Below are 18,059 nucleotides of genomic sequence, written 5' to 3' on the forward strand. Positions count from 1 at the left end.
CTCCAATCAGGTCTTCTCACCATCTGGCCCTAACACTTCTAGACTCATACTCACCATTCCCAAATCTTACTTCCTGGATTTTCATTTCTATATCATTATCATACATGTTCTTCCCAATCCTTGGAATCTCTTCCAACTCAAAGGTCTCCTATGAATGCTCCCTAGGTGCTGTGTTCCCCACAGTACTCAGCAGGTTTCTCTCCAACTGGTCAGCGAGGTACAAAAGAGCATTAGAACCTCCCTAGCACCAAAGCAGGCCTTTCGTGTCAGTGACTTCTCAAAGTACATGTACACACATATAAAAAAAGTCTTAAGATATTTTATTAGAAGTGTAAATTGCAGAAATAGCAATGAGAAACTTTTATATAGCCTCTAGAGACAGTAAGATTTTTATTTCTTTTTAAAAGTGGACTTTAATATTTATTCAATATTTACATCTTAAACCACCACGCAATTTAGTGAAAAAGACATTTAATAGCACACTAGAAGCAGAAACTGCTTATTAACTACTAATCATTTTTGTGGTCATTATCTATAAACACTAAAGAAACAACTACAAATATGAGATTTTAGACAGGAGTCTGTAAAGTTAAATATATAGTCATCTCAAACTTGGATAGCAAATATAGATTTTTCTCTTAGTTGAGGCCTATCCAACCTCAGTGACATTTCTAGATGAAGCATAAAGTTACTACTGGGCATCTTTAAAGGATTGGTCCAGTTGTGTTTTCTCTAATTTTAACGCCTCTTCTTCATTTATAGTATGGTCAGCAGCATCATTCAGTGGACTGTCTAGGTCCATGTTAAGTCCGTCCGAGGACTCCTCTTCGTCCTCACCTGGATTAACCTCTTCAACCGTCTGTGCCCTGGGGGTGTCCTCTAACAAGTCTGAAAGAGAAGTCGTTAGGATTAAGTATGCGATCCAGCCTTACCTGATACACCAATCTTTTCACAAGCTTAGAAACAAAATCCATGATTGCTTTTAGTTAGCATTAACTTTATCACTTTCTTCCAAATAAAGCCATTTTTACATACTGTATAAAGCTGATACAAAAATGCAAAACCTTGAAAGGCACTAAATCAGCCAAATCCATTTGTTCCCATTCAAAAATCACAACTATTAGGCAGAAGTTTTTAAAAATCAAATGCTCTTAACAGCTGTATGTCAAAGTGATCTATAGTAAACTTAAGATCCTTATTTCCATTTGGGCAATTTTAAAGTTGTATATTAAAGAAGATCAGCAGTAAGATGCTTACTGCCAAGTATACTTTGGTAATGACAGTAAGGAAGACAGTGCTATCAACAGTAGTATCTGTAATTTTTCACATGGTAGTAATAAAACATCCATTTGCAAAATTGAAATTTAAATTCATTTTAACTGGCAACAAATCAAGATAACAATCATACTAAATGATTTTCATTTGAAAATTTTATTTTTAATTCTATTTTTATTAATTTTTATTATTGGGTAAAAATTGTTTTATAACATGGTATCTTCTCTATTTAAATAGTTATTATTTTCCTATTTCAAAAGGAATAACTAGACAGGAAACTGAGCAAGTCTTGCAATCCTGCTTCATTCAAAACCAATTTGCAATTATTTTTAAATATAGCTTTAACAAAGTTGGTCTGTTTTCAAACCCACTTCGTTTTAAAAACAGGAAATTTTAATGCAGTTTTAAAAGAGAAGGGAATGCAACAAAAAAGCACAACAGAAGTGATGTATGTGACTAAAAGCATTTTAGGACCTATTGATGTCATAGCAAATGGCTCTAAAATCCTCAATGGGTGCAGAAGACATTTAGGTGTTCAGGGAAGTACCATAATTGATGGTCATAATTATGATCCTAAAGATAAAATTTTGTATCATGTTCTAAGGAGCCAGGAGAGTATGATTTTGAAAGACTAATTAAAGTCACTTTTTAGGAGGTACTCAGCTTTCCAGAAAACCGTTTGGGCTCATTTAAATTTCTTTGAGGATTCCAAATAGCTAACACACTCTCTCAAATAGACATAAACTTAATATACTGTATTTTTCTATTCCTAGAGTATTTTATTTGAAGGGTTCAATTTTCTAACATGCCCTTGATAAATTAATGGCAGCACTTAAAACCCAGAATAAAACTTACCATTTTGTAGGGACTGACTATTACTCAGTAGCTTTGCCAGACGTCTTTCCAAAGCCAGTTGTTTATTTCTTTCAATTCTTTGACATTGTTCTTCTGTTAGGCTTCTACTACTTGACTCAGAAGCAAACTTCTCACTTTCTGATGAATTTGTCAAAAAGGGTTCTAATTTGGTAGCAGTTACATCATGGCCACTATTTTCCCCTTCTTCATCTGCAGTAGGAAAGAAAAGTACAACTGTAGGGTTAACTAGTTAGAAAAAAAGAGCTTATGTAACTATTAATTGAAAACTAGTTTAAAGTAACAAGGTGCGAGAACTGAAGAAACAATTTGTGAGGCATGAGAACATTAAAAATACATGCTTGATTCAAACAAGTAAAAGAAATATTTACAAATCACCTTAAAGAGACATTTTAAGATTCAATGCAATCCCTATCAAAATACCAACAGCATTCTTCAATAAACTAGAATAAATAGTTCTAAAATTCATATGGAACCACAAAATACCCCAAATAGCCAAAGCAATCCTGAGAAGGAAGAATAAAGCTAGGGGGATTATGCTCCCTAACGTCAAACTCTACTACAAAGCCACAGTAATCAAACAATTTGATACTGGCACAAGAACAGACCCACAGATCGATGGAACAGAATAGAGAGCCCAGATGTAAACCCACACGTATATAGCCAATTAGTATACAATAAAGGAGCCATGGATATACAATGGGAAAATGACAGCCTCATCAACAAATGGTGTTGGCAAAACTGGACAGCTACATGTAAGAGAATGAAAGAATTATTGTCTAACTACATACATAAAATAAACTTGAATCAAAGACCTGGGAGGGGAAAAAGATGGCAGCATGAGAAATGAGACAGAAGTCTTCTCCCAAAACCACATAGAACACGAAAATATAGCAAATACAACTAATCCTGAAACTGACCAGAAAGAACACTGCAACAGATGATTTACATCTGGAGAAAAGAGAAGACTTCACAGAAAAGGGTAAAGTAGCAAAGCCTAGATCTGGCGGGACCCAAGCACTCCCCCTACCCCAGCTCACTGGCAGGAGGGAGAGAATGGAGTGGGGCAGAAGTAGAGGCCCAGGATTGCTAAATACCCACCCCTGGAGATCTACTCTGGGAGCATGAACCCACATCACATAGTGCTCTGGAGATTAGAGGGGTTGGAAAGCAAAGACAGGCAGAATACTGAGAGTGAGATTCCAGCCGCTTGTGGAGAACAGGTACCCACAACTGGCCACTCTGGCACAAAAGAAACGCGGGTGCTTTGAAAGACTTCCCAACAGTGGGAGGGCTGCTAAAGGGGCAAGGATTACACAGAGCTTGCTGTTCAGGAGAACGGGCAGGTGGACAAAATCGTCCTAGCACACTCAGCCCAGCAGGTTGGGAACTTTCAGGAGCTTCAGGCACTTCATCCCCCGGCTGGCAATGCAGCCTCAAGGCCCCCAACAGCAATACAGAGCCTGCCGCTGCTTCCTCCTGACTGGCACCTGCTCACTAACCTGCTGCCCCTGCCATCACACCAGGCCAGCTGTACAGCAGCCCTGCCTACTGTAGCTACAGGGGTGTAATGCAGAAGCTCCTCCCTGCATGCTCAGCCAACTGGCCCTGGCAGGAAGCAGGCACTGTAGACAGGAAGCAGGAAAGAGCTCCTTCCTCCCAGCAGGTATCGGTGCCGCTCACCTGCGACCCCCACCATTGCTCCAGGTGTTGGGCAGCTCCAGTGAGTGGAGCTTCTGGGCACTAGAAGGGGCTGCCTGCACAAAGTTATTATTCCATATTATTCATTAGCAATATGAAGCAGCAAAAGAAACTTCTTCAGACCAAATCTCTCAAACACCACAAAGAGGGCTCAGTAAAACTGAAATCACCAATATTCTTGATAAAGATTTCAAAACAAAAATAAACATGCTCACAGAGCTACAGAAAAACAGTCAAGATCTCAGGGACAACTTCAAGAAAGAGACAAACTTTGAAAAACACAGTATCTGAAATGAAACATACAATGGAGGGATTTAAAAGCAGATTAGAAGAGGTAGAGGAAGCGATCAATGGAACAGAAATTAGAGAACAGGAATACAAAGAAGCTGGGACACAGAGAGAAAAAAGGGTCTCTAGGAATTAAAGAATAATAGCACAACTTTGCAACCAATCCAGATGGAACAATATTCGCCTTAAGAATATTAAGATGATGCAGCTTCGCAGGGCTGGGCAGTGCACGCCCTCTAGTGGAGGACTTTGCAAGAGGAACAGTGTTGCCAGAAGGAGAGAGAAAAAGGAATAGAAAATCTCTTTGAGGAAATAATTGCTGAAAACTTCCCCAATCTGGGGAAGGAAATGTCTCTCAGGTCGTGGAAGTGCACAGATTTCCAAACACCAGGGACCCAACAAAGACAACACCAAGACATGTAAGAATTAAAATGGCAAAGATCAAGGACAGAGTAGTAAAAGCAGCCAGGGAGAGAAAAAAGATCACATATAAAGGAAAACCCACCAGGCTATCATCAGACTTCTCAGCAGAAACCTTACATGCAGGAAGAGAATGGCATGATATATGTAATGCAATGAAACAGAAGGGCCTTGAACCAAGAATACTGTATCCAGCACGATTATCGCTTAAATATGAAGGAGGGATTAAACAAATCCCAGACAAGCAAAAGTTTTGCCTCCCACAAACCACCTCTATATTTTAAAGGGATTGCTCTAGATGGAAGCACTCCTAAGGCTGAATAGATGTCACTAGAGAAAATAAAATCACACTAAAGAAAGCAGACCAACCAAATACTAACTAAAGGCAAAAAATAAAATCAACTCTTTACAAAAGCACTCAAAGGAAACACAAAAGAGTACAGAATAAAACACCTAACATATAAAGAATGGAGGAGGGGGAATAAGAAGGGAGAGAAATAAAGAATCATCAGACTGTGTTTATAATAGCTTAATAAGCAAGTTAAGTTGGAAATATAGTAAAGAAGCTACCTTGAACCTTTGCTAAGCACGAATCTAAAGCCTGCAAAGGTAGTAAGTACGTATCTTTCAATAATCTCCCTAAACGTAAATGGACTGAATGCACCAATCAGAAGACACAGAGTACTAGAATGGATAAAAAAGCAAGACCCATCTATATGCTGCTTACAAGAGACTCACCTCAAACCCAAAGACATACACAGACTAAAAGTCAAGGGATGGAAAAGGATATTTCATGCAAACAACAGGGAGGAAAAAGCAGGTATTGCAGTACTAGTATCAGACAAAATAGACTTCAAAACAAAGAAAGTCAGAAGAGATAAAGGACATTACATAATGATAAAGGGGTCAATCCAACAAGAAGATATAACCATTATAAATATCTATGCTTCCAACACAGGAGCACCTACCTATGTGAAACAAATACTAACAGAATTAAAAGGGGAAATAGAATGCAATGCATTCATTCTAGGAGACTTCAATACTCCACTCACTCTGAAGGACAGATCAACCAGACAGAAGATAAGTAAGGACACAGAGGCACTGAACAACACATTAGAACAGATGGACCGAACAAACATCTACAGAACTCTACACCCAAAAGCAGCAGGATACACATTCTTCTCAAGTGCACGTGGAACATTTTCCAAAATAGACCACATATTAGGCCACAAAAAGAGCTTCAGTAAATTCAAAAAGACTGAAATTCTACCAACCAACTTCTCAGACCACAAAGGTATAAAACTAGAAATAAATTGTACAAAGAAAACAAAAAGGCTCACAAACACATGGAGGCTTAACAGCATGCTCCTAAATAATCAATGGATCAATGACCAAATAAAAATAGAGATCAATCAATATATGGAGACAAATGACAACAACAGCATAAAGCCCCAACTTCTGTGAGACATATGAAGGCTTTTCTAAGAGGAAAGTATATAGCAATCCAGGCCTATTTAAAGAAGGAAGAACAATTCCAAATGAATACTCTAAAGTCACAATTATTAAAATTGGAAAAAGAAGAACAAAGTCAGCAGAAGGAGGGACATAATAAAGATCAGAGAAGAAATAAATAAAATTGAGAAGAATAAAACAATAGAAAAAAATCAATGAAACCAAGAGCTGGTTCTTTGAGAAAATAAAATAGATAAGCCCCTAGCCAGACTTATTAAGAGAAAAAGAGAATCTACACACATCAACAGAATCAGAAATGAGAACAGAAAAATCGCAACGGACCCCACAGAAATACAAAGAATTATTAGAGAATACTATGAAAATCTATATGCTAACAAGCTGGAAAACCTACAAGAAATGGACAACTTCCTAGAAAAATCCAACCTTCCAAGACTGACCAAGGAAGGAACAGAAAAATCTAAACAGACCAATTACCAGCAACAAAATTGAATCGGTAATCAAAAAACTACCCAAGAACAAAATCCCGCAGTCAGATGGATTCACCGCTGAATTTTATCAGACATTCAGAGAAGACATAATACCCATTCTCCTTAAAGTTTTCCAAAAAATAGAAGAGGAGGGAATGCTTCCAAACTCATTCTATGAAGCATCACTCTAATACTATAATCAGGCAAAGACACCACAAAAAATGAAAACAACAGACTAATATCCCTGATGAACACAGATGCATTCCAAAACTACTAGAACTAATATCTGAATTCAGCAAAGTTGCAGGATACAAAATTAATACACAGAAATCTGTTGCAGTCCTATACACTAACATTAACAGAAAGAGAAATCAGGAAAACAATTCCATTCACAATCGCATCAAAAAGAATAAAATACCTAGGAATAAACCTAACCAAGGAAGGGAAAGACCTATACCCTGAAAACTACAAGACACTCTTAAGAGAAATTGAAGAGGACACTAACAAATGGAAACTCATTCCATGCTCTTAGCTAGGAAGAATTAATATTGTCAAAATGGCCATCTTGCCTAAAGCAATCTACAGATTCAATGCAATGCCTATCAAAATACCACCAATATTCTTCAATGAACTGGAACAAATAGTTTCAAAATTCATATGGAACCACAAAAGACCCCAAAAAGCCAAAGCAATCCTGAGAAGGAAGAATAAAGCAGGGGGCATCTCACTTCCCAACTTCAAGCTCTACTACAAAGCCACAGTAATCAAGACAATTTGGTACTAATTTGGTACTGGCACAAGAACAGACCCACAGACCAGTGGAACAGAACAGAGAGTCCAGATATTAGCCCAAACATATATGGTCAATTGATATATACAGCTACATGTAAGAGAATGAAACAGAATCACTGTCTAACCCCACACACAAAAGTAAATTCAAAATTGATCAAAGACCTGAATGTAAGTCATGAAACCATAAAACTCTTAGAAAAAAACATAGGTAAAATTCTCTTGGACATAAACATGAGCAAGTCTTCATGAACAAATCTCCCCAGGCAAGGGAAACAAAAGCAAAAATGAACAAGTGGGACTATATCAAGCTGAAGAGCTTCTGTACAGCAAAGGACACCACCAAGAGAACAGAAAGGCACACTACAGTATAGGAGAATATATTCATAAATGACAGATCTGATAAAGGGTTGACATCCAAAGTATATAAAGAGGTCACCCAACTGAATTTTAATTAGAAATATTTTATGCCTAATAAAAGAGCTTAAAGAATCCAAAGCATATTGTTTTACATTAAACAAAAACACTTTAATAGCTTGCTGTAGTATCTATATCATACATAATCATTTTTTATTAGCCTTTTTTTTTAAACTAAGGTAAACGCCAGACAGAAAGTGAAAAAGGAGAAATTTAGAGGTGTGTGGACATATTTCCAAGATAATTTTTTTAAAACTTCAGTGTTCTCTACATTACGGGTCTTAATAAATTCTTAAAGCCCTGTACACCAGTTATCTCAAAACAGGATGCCCTTAAAATGATCCATAGTGGTATGGAAAGTAAATATTAGATCTTCCATTTATACTTCATTTAAAAATTAAAACAAATTAAATTTTACTAGCTTATATTTAAAATAAGGACTGGCAGTGACAAACTAGCACTTCTCCATATGGACATTATTATCTAGTCTGAAAGCTTCCATACAGGCAGCTCCACCCTGCAGAAAGTGGGAGAACTGCGCCCTCACTCATTTTTAAATTTCAGCATATTCTGACATACAGCTGACTCTGAATGTTCACTTACATAGTATGACAGACTATGTAGTTTTTAACCAAAACAATCCCAACAAAATGCACAAATGGTAGCTTCAAAAGATTTTTGCAAAATAACAAAATGCCTATAGGTAGAAGATAACAGAAGCACAAGCAAACACTAACAAAATGGCAAAGATAACACTTCATCTCCTGTCTGTATCATTCACATAATGGGGTCAAAAAAAATGGTAACCATGTCAGATCTGACAAGTAGGCAAAAAAATTATCACCAAGACCACCATATGAAATGTGAATTTATATATACTATCCTTGTCCTATATATAAATATACTGTGCCTTGAGGTATTAGGTATTAATAGTAAAAAACATCACAACTAGCAAAACATTGAAAACATGAAGACAACCTTTAGAATTATTCCAATAAAGTTTAAAAATCATGTATTTAATCCAGCCTTTTACAATCCTTTGAGGTTTGTTCTTTAAGAGTCAAAGATCATAAGTCATACACTTTTCCTTCCTGACATGGAAAGAAATGTGGCAAGAAACTATAATACATTCCTTTGTCAAGAAATATTAATAGAGTACATGTAGGAAACAAGTATTAGAAACAATTATGCAATATCTAGGGTTTCTGATATGCTTCATCTTCCAGGGCTTACAGGATTTGAATTAGTAGTAATGAAATAAAGAGCCACTTTTTTGCAAGTCATGAAAGACCTGTTCGATAGTAAATTACTTTAATACAATGTTTTATAAAGAAACAATGTGAATGAAACTACTGATGGAGCTTTAATGAGGATAAAAATGGGATTAAAAAAAATTAGAATGCCACATGAAATTCATTCACTGCAACATTCATAGGGAAGCTATTGTGGCAAAAAAGCTAAAGCTAGAAATATTCAATGTGTTACACGATGCTATGATTTTGACATCTAAATGACATTAACTACTAGACAAGAAATGCTACAATAATGAGAAGTGCTATAAAAAAAGCATGGAGGAATCAGGAATGCAGGTGGGGGTACAATTCTAACTGTGGTCAGAGTTCACTGAGTCGACTTTTGAGCAGTTTGAAGAGGGTTAAGAAATTAGCCATGCAGATTTGGGGGTTGCAGGGAAGACGAGGATGTGTTCAAGGTGGAGTGTAAGAGTGCAAAAGCCTTAAGACAGAAATACGGAAGGTTCAAGGAACAGCAAGGAAGCAAGTGTGGCTGAAGCAGTGTAAGTGGGGAATAGTAAAAGATACAGCCAAAGAGGCAAGGTGGATCGGGTGAAGACAGAAACACATTCTGTAGGGCCAGGTAGGGCATTATAAGGATTTTAGCTTTTGAGTGAAATAAGGAGCCACTACAGAGCTTTGAACAGAAGAGTGATGTAACTACACATTTGCTAAAAATATAAAAATATAACCCCTGATTACATTTTAAGAAAAACATTTGATTGAGAAAAAGTAGATGAAAATTTGCTAGTAAACAAAAACCCTGCATCAGGGAATGGGACTGAAAAATGAAAATCAAGATTTATTAAAGTGATGAAAATCAAGATTTATTAAAAGTGCAGTTAATGATGCTCTACTTCCATTTGGACTTGGTATCTCATAAAGGTAAAACCGTGACTGGAAGAGAAAAACCTTAATCTACGATCAGCCCTGTAAATCACTGACAAAAAAAGTATTAGCCCAAGATTTAAAAAAAATTCAGTGGACTATTCAATCATATTGTCCTCGCTTTAAAACTGTATACAGTAATGTTTTGGAGAGGAAAAAAATGTATATTTATCAGTTTAAGTACATACATTAGAAAATAATAAAATGCTCAAAACATTTTTACTGTTGTGGTACCTGATCCAAAAGTTTTGAAGAATGTTCTTTCAAAGTACTCATAACATGTCTTCTGTGAAGCGTTCCCCTCCCCTAGGTAAAAGCAACTATGCTTTCCTTTGCACTCTACCCTGAGCCTTGTTCATATCTCTGATAATTGCACCTATCAGCTACTGGCAAGGTTATATGTTTGACTCATTCACTAGTCTGTTAGCCTGTGAAGCAAGGGGACTGACCTTATTCATCTTTATCCCTGAATCTTTAGCACATAGTACACTGCTAAAAAAGTGCTGCTGAATAAACTAACCCAGGGATATAGTTTGTGGGAATTAGTACTCTAATAACTAATTCCATATACTAAATTCCAATGCCATCGGTACACACTGTTTCTTACCAAAAAATTAAATCTTGGATTATTTAAATCACAATCCTTCACACTTTTAAAAGCAATTTATAATAAGGGAATTTTACATGGAGCCTGGATTTTCTACCACACCTATTAAAAGTCTGGAAAACAAAAAACCAGAAACAAACATGTATGGAGCCATCGCACAGAAAATCTGATAACTATACAGACCCTGTCGGCAGGAACCATATTTTATGTATGTGACTGCCTATGACTGCATTGTACAACTAACAAATGCAATCTATACCAAGAACAGTCACGTAGGTCTTAACTAAAGTCTTATATACAGGATCTATACTCTTGAGTGAAGTGTTTCTTGAAATGGAAATATTTCTATCAAATTTTCTGCACTATAGATGATCAATGAGTTACCACCAGAATTCTCAAAAGCTCATGTTCTGTGGCTAAATATATTTTTACATCTCTTGGTGGCACTGCAGCCATGTCTTTAAGAATCAAATGACATACAGAACATTCCAGATATACCAAGGCATTTTAACTCATTCCTATTTACTGTACTTTACTTATATACTCAATATAGACTAAGAACCCAGTCCTGTACTACTTCCTATCCCAACCAGATCCACTTCTGAAAGCAAAATTATAAAATAGATGAATTCAGTCTTACCATTATTGCTAATAAAATCTTCATGTAAAATAGGGAGATCAAGTCGAATTCGTTTTAAACAGGTCTGAAAATGAAGAGATATTTTTACAATTTTACCAATAACATTTAGGAGAAAATGGTCATTTATTCAATGCTTGGTTTCAAAAGAGTTTTTCTTCAAACAGCAATTATTAATTTTCCTTTTCTCTACTATGACAGATTTCGAAATGAAGACTCCCCCCAGAACAGCTACTGAGCTCAACTAAATCTGTCCTTGTACTACTCAGCATTGTGAATGATATTCATAGTTTCAACACTTACCTGAACTTCCTTTTTATTTCCCAGGTATTCAACTCTGTCAATAAAATCCTCAAATTGCAGTTTAGGGAATAGCCTATGTGCCCAGTGCTCCATGTGTCTGATTAGCGTCTTTAGGTCCTCAGCCTGGCACATAAAAATAAAAATGCTAAATAGGAGACTCATTCTCACAACTGACCTTGTCAGCAGATTTTAAATAGTAATACCAAAGTCACTGGTGTCATTTATAAGGTAAGAAATTTCTGAAGAAACTTTGAAGAAAAATATTTAAAGGCGTAGAGGACTGCAGTCTAAAAATATACTGGATACAGATTTTTTTAATTAGAGGGGAAAAAATACCCAGTATAAAAACTTGATAAAAAATTAAAAAGATAATCACATGTGCCTTTTCAGAAGTGTAATACTTGAAAATAAGCTTTAACAAAATATGTCAAGGTATCTTTTAGGAATAACTAAACAAAGTGACAGGTCCCTAAATCACATAAAGAGAAGAAAGCATTAAGAATCCAATGCTGAAAATACATTCAGAAATCTGAAGGGCAAAGTCACAAAGACTAGCAAGAATAAACATTCTCAAACGACAATACCTCTCTAATTTGAAATTTCAACTTAACATTAATTTTTTTTATTAAAATGGAAAATCAAAGTTTACCTAACTAGACCATAAATGAGAAAAGTTCCTAATTCCTGGTTTTACTGTAAAATATTTTATTCTTAACAGATTTTAACATAGGAGGGTGGTTAAAGGCACAGGCCCTGGATGAAACTGCATAGATTCAAATCTCAATTCTACCACTTAATAGCTGTGTGACTCAACAAATCACTTTATTGCTCTGTGCCTTTTACTTCAAGTATAAAATGAGAATAATATACATACCTCAGAGTCATTATGGAGATTAAGCAATATAAGTAAAGTGCCTAACACAAAGTAAGTACTCAAATGTTGAGTTACTGTTGTCATTTGATCTTGTCCAAGCCAACGGTCAAGATAATTAACTCTACCAATAATTAAATATATAATACTGGGGGCACAATGTCTTATCATTCTCATTCTGATAATGAAAATGAAAGCTATTTTAAAAATTAAAAATTAAATCACCTAAGAACATTTTCCAGTTGTTGGGGGTAGCTGGTCCAGTCACCTCACAATGACATACTAGACTCAAAGGACACAAGAAAAGAAATACCTAAGTACAGTGGGAAGTCCTAAGTCATACATGGAGAAAAAAGCAGTAAGGATTCAACTGTGTGAGAAAATAGTAAGAATTCCAAGACCAGAAGCACAGAAGATCAAAGTAAACTCCTTCAGAGCCCACCCTCACCCAGTGAAGAAACACAAAATATTTATTTCAGTGAAAGACTTACTATGAAAAAGATGAAGACTTCATAAATTCAAAGCACCAATTCATCATTACTCCTTGAAAATTTCACAAGGGAAATGAACTGAGTGGGTATGGTTTTAAAATATTCTAATTTATGTTTCGTTTTGTGGCAAAATAGATCACAGGCTTATATTCTCTTTTCCTGTCCACTGAAACTGAGCAAAAGTACTACAATTTTTCAGTCCTCTAGGTTTGAAATACTGGGATTATCTTTTACTCCTTTTTTAGCTCTCTATATCCAGTCACCTACAAGTATTACATGTTCAACTCTCTGCTACTACCCTATCTAAGCTATTTTCATCCTGTTTCCCTAGTAATGCAACAGCCTCTTCTCTCTTTCAATCATCCTGCATACCACAGGTTGAGAGTTAATGATACATTTGAAAGCTTCATAAGCTGCTAAGTTCTACAAAGATAACATCTGCAAAAAACTGTCTCTATGCAATTTCAAAATAATAGAAGTAACAATTTAAAAAGAGACTTAAAAAATTTATATTTGTATAGTGATTGACAATTCTTATATATTTTCATTTTTCAACAAAACTTAACTTGAATATTATGAACCAGGCACTGTGCCATATCTTGGAGACACATTAAGTGATCAGTACAGGCAAAGTATCATTGCTGTCACAAAGCTTAAAAATCACTCTTTGAGGAGGACAAAGTCAATTTTATTCCTCAAAACTATAAAGTACCAATTTAGGTTTATAAACTCAGATGTGATTTTCATACAGCCACACAGGCAAAAATGAGATTACAAGACATGCTTTCTGATTCTTCGAACAGTGCCCTTTCTGCTATATCACTGTTTCTTAAGAGACATGATGATGAATGATAGTATCTGTGAAAAATTCTAAGATTCCTAAGAACATGATAATGGGCCGACAGTTTTGATATTTTAAAAGACAATGGTCTAAAATAAAAACCAGACATTTCTTACCTCATGACCTTTACCTTTGAATTTAACGTTATCAAACACATGCCTTAATGCTGGAAGCCCTCTTTCTGAAATTAATCTGTGAATAGAAATATGTTTTGAATTTCAAGTTATCCAGAGCTATCAAGGTCAAACCAAGAACATAAGAAAAAGTTTTACCTGAACTGAAAAAAAAAAAAGTGTTTAGAAGTATCTGATCTCCAAATCATCCCAACCAAAAGCTTATAACATAAGAAAAAATGATCTAAAGAAAAAGTAATAAATAGTAAATGTACCTCTGAGCATCCAGCTTGGGTATATTCCTTTTAACTGTTCTCTTTGGAGGTACAGGAACAGGTGCTTCTCTCCCTGACTCTGGTGAAATATACCAAGACTTAAGATTACTTAAATAATTTAAGCCTCATCTATAGAATATATCATTTTTAAGCTGACAGATGGATAACTGAATGTGGACACTTTTTTGGAACTCTGTACAGACCATAAGGTTCAGCTCCTTCACCATCTTCTATCCCTGGAGTATCTGGAGGTGGGAAAGGAGGAAAAATTTCATCTTCTATATGCTCATAAGGTGGCAGGTCAACCAAGCCACTCTCCTGGGGTTCCAGCATCTTTTCCTCTAGGCGGAAAAAAAGTAAACATGTTTATTCTTCCAAGTAGTCTTGCTATTAAGCAGTTAAGTTCCACCTGCTGTAAAACCCACGTATTTCAGTTAATTAAACCATATTTCAAACTCACACATCATGAAAAATGAAGATAAGTCATGGAAGAACTGGGCTAGAAATCCCAGCGGAGTTGTCATGCATTCTATCACTACATAACTTCATGATATTGAGCAAATCATTTTACCTCAACTGTTGAGTTTCCCCTATCATAAAATGATGACTTGACTTTTCAGAGGATTTTAAACTGTCATCCAAATGGGTATGTAATAGGCAGGGTGTATGTACCTTACCCCACTTCAACCAGAGTAGCTTTAAGAAAAAAAAGTTTACATGTTGGTCTTCTAGGTAGGTTTCTTTTGAAGAAAGGAAAATAATCTTCAGGTTGGTAACCTGAAAGAATGCTTTTCAGTACCATCTTACTTGATCTCTCGGCAACATTTGACATTTTTTGTCAATGCCTTTTTCTGGGAGTGTTTTCACTGAATCTCCAACATAGTACTCACCTGATTTTCCTCTCTTTCTGGGCATTCCTTCTGGTTCTTTGCAGATTTATCTTCCTCTAACTTCATCAGTACATAGACTCTATCCTAGGCTCTCCTCACTCACGTATGCACATGGCTTTAATAATCATTTATAAATGACTAATTTAGTCTCCAGCCCAGGCATCAAATCTGAGCACCAGATCCCTACTCATTTTACAGTTCTTTAATTTTTCAAAGGCACCACCTATATATAACTCATTATGTACAAAACTGAACTTCTAAATTTTCCCAATTCAGTGAATGACATCTATCCAGCTATTCAAGTTAGAAATGTACAGATCATCCCTGACACCTCCTTACCCCACCGTACATATCCTTTCCACTTGACTTCCATTCTCCATACACTTTTAGAAGTGTAAAGCCAATCAAATTACCACTTGGCTTAAATATTTCACTGTCTTCTAATGCCCTTAAGATGATAAAACTCCAAGGACCTACATGGTATGGCGCCTTCCTACTTCTCCAGCCTCCCTTCATACCACTCGCCATATTTTCTTTCAGTTCCTTAAAAGCACCTTATCCCTCAGGCCACTAGACCTTTGGCAAAGTCTGTTTCCTATTTTGAAGTCTTCCCCAAACTGCTAATCTCTTCCAGATTTAAACTGTCACCTCCTCAAAAAGGTTACCCCTAGTTCCCTAAATGAAATCCTCCTATAATAAACATTCAAAGTGTCAAGTATGAGTTTCATAGAACTTACCCAGTTCCAATATTTGGTTCTATTTGTGACTGTTTAAGCATTATTAATGTTTGTCTCCCATATTGGACTGTAGCTTTGTCCTCCACCACTTACCCCCAAAGCCAGCACACAGCAGATGCTCAATAAATACTTGTTGAAGGAACGAAGAACGCCGAAGCTTCCCCAAAACTGTAATACTACTGGAGCTAGATGATCTCTAAAGTCTCTCAAATTCTATATTTCAACGACAAGCACATAAAACGAAACAATGTACTCACTCCCGAAGATGACGTACTGTATCCTTAAGTAAGGTTCAAAGACAAAGATCTTCAAAATTGGACAGACAGTTAGAGGTCGTGTCATCTAACGTGGCCTCCTATCTAAGGTAAGCGTATTTAGCCCCACTGCAGTAAACCCTCTGGGAGAAACAGGATTCACACACCCTTGAGGCCAACTGCAAGCTCTGAGTTTGATGACAGGGCACAAACTATTTTGAGTGTAGCAAGATGCAACGTAAGGAATCGGCGAAGCACGCTGGGGCTTGTCAGTAAGCTGGTAGTAAATAAGGTAACTCTTTCATTTCTTGACGATGGTTGCATACTGTCTTTCTAAACGCTGATGAAATTCCCTTAAATTCTTCCTGTAGTCTTCAAATTCCCAGTGAAGTGAAGGGGACAACGAAATTTAACATCCAAACTAGTTTGTCCCTAGACCTTTAGGTGTCCCATGTCCATCTTTTTCCAAGTTACCAAGACAGAACCCCGGTCAAAAGGGAAGTCCTACCAGGCTGACTCGACGCCCCCCTTTGCTCACCACCTCTGTAAACACTAACTCCCGACCCCGTCCCTCTTCTCCAACCTTCTCATCCTCACTCCCGCCTATTGTCTCCCCAACGTCGGTCATTCCACAACCACAGGACGCCTTCTACGTTTAGAAAATCCCATACAGATGCTGGCGGCGTAAAGATGCATCTGATACACCCTGCCTCCCGCACAAAGCCTCGGTTTGGTGTGAGGAAGACGCGAAACAAACGGGGAAACGGGCCCCCGTCTTCCCCACCGACCTCCTCTCCCCACAGGTGGCGGGCGTTCAGGCCTCCTCTCCGCTCCAGTCGGCTCGGCCCAAGTCCGTCTCAGTCACGCCCTCCAGCCTCCCGCCCGTTCCCTGACGCCCGCCCCGCACCCACTTCTGATTCCCTCAGCCGTCTTTCCCCTCAAAAACTCCCCTCGCCCGCCCGCCCGCCCGCTCGCTCTCACCTCAGGTACACAGCAGCCGCACCACCGAAGGGATTGGCGAGGCGGGCAAATCGTATTCCTCGCGAGATTCTGGAGCTCCCGCCACAGGAAGTACTCACGGCATTTGGCGCCAAATTTACGCACGACCCGGGCGGAGCCGGCTGGATCCACCTCCCCAAGGTCCCGCCCCCCAACGTCCGTCCTGGCCATTTCCGGGTCCCGCCTATCCCGTGGCTCCCCGCCTCACCACTTCCGCCCTCCTGAATTCCTCAGAGGCGTTAAGCTAACAAGTTGCATGAAGTTCATGTTTGTTAAATTCTAGACACTTTAGACTTTAGAAATAGGTGTAAGTTTTTTAGAAAACTGGATGTGCATGGAGTGGAAAAAATAGAGGAAAACAGGTGAATGAGATACTGGCAGAGTTAATAACAATTCCTTTAACATTTAACTTTCACTGTTTATTGAATAATGAGCTGAGAGAAGAGGTGGTACGGAGTTAGGTGTTAGAAGTGTAGATAGAAAGAAGAACATGAAAAAGTTGTTACCTTTAATTTTTTTTTTGTAAAGTGCATCCAAATATAGTTGTATTTGCTTGTATAGGCAAAGTAAATATATAACCAATACCTGCAGGGATGGGAACTGAGCATATATGACAGGGCTGGATTGGGACTTAACTACACTTTTATGAACGTATAAATGTATTAACTATTCAAAATACAAGTTATCTGTAGCAAACATACCATCAAAATTTGACAAACCACGAGGATGAGTACTGTTTGCAATACATTTACTGGGCCATGACCACCAAGAATAGAGTATATTCCCAGCCTCCTTTGCAGCTGTGTGATTACATTCTGGATATTGGGATGTAACCATTCCAATATCTAGGAAATGTTCTTAGAATGTGCTACTCTTTCCTCATTCCTGCTGGCCAGAATGTAGTTGTAGTTCTCCAAGTCATCTTGGACAATGAGGTGAACTTGAGAATGGAATGGAATACTCGCATGGTAAAGCAAGAAGATAGGAGACTGGATTCCTAATACCATGCAGCACCATACCAACTATGGACAGACTACTTCCAGACTTCTTGTATGTGAGACAAACTTTCTATCTTGTTTATCATTATTTTAGTTTTTTCTATTATTTGTAGCTGAGCTAGATAATAATTCATAATTTCTGGCCTGACCACCTGGATTG

At 37.3% G+C, this 18,059-nt stretch overlaps 1 protein-coding gene and 1 non-coding gene across 5 annotated transcripts; both read right to left on the minus strand.

Annotated features, from left to right (window-relative positions):
• Positions 1-303: 303 nt before the first annotated feature.
• TIPIN (TIMELESS interacting protein) lies at positions 304-17,038 on the minus strand. Of its 4 annotated transcripts, XM_037010138.2 has the most exons (9): positions 16,884-16,996; positions 15,742-15,861; positions 14,225-14,362; positions 14,022-14,100; positions 13,750-13,825; positions 11,431-11,553; positions 11,131-11,194; positions 2,131-2,340; positions 304-888 (listed from the first exon to the last, which is right to left on the minus strand). In XM_037010138.2, the coding sequence occupies exons 3-9, from the start codon at positions 14,352-14,354 to the stop codon at positions 692-694; spliced, it is 879 nt and encodes a 292-aa protein (XP_036866033.2). In that variant the 5' UTR covers positions 14,355-14,362; positions 15,742-15,861; positions 16,884-16,996; the 3' UTR covers positions 304-691. The 4 variants fall into 4 exon arrangements, with proteins under 4 accessions (XP_036866033.2, XP_036866034.2, XP_017511353.3 ...); XM_037010139.2 differs by lacking the exon at positions 15,742-15,861 and having other exon boundaries at positions 16,884-17,038; XM_017655864.3 differs by lacking the exons at positions 15,742-15,861; positions 16,884-16,996 and adding an exon at positions 15,906-16,761.
• On the minus strand, positions 10,630-10,762 carry LOC118970898 (small Cajal body-specific RNA 14). Its single transcript, XR_005059088.1, has one exon.
• Positions 17,039-18,059: the final 1,021 nt, after the last annotated feature.

This window comes from Manis javanica, chromosome 8 (assembly GCF_040802235.1).
Source record: "Manis javanica isolate MJ-LG chromosome 8, MJ_LKY, whole genome shotgun sequence".
Taxonomy (NCBI): Eukaryota; Metazoa; Chordata; class Mammalia; order Pholidota; family Manidae; genus Manis; species Manis javanica.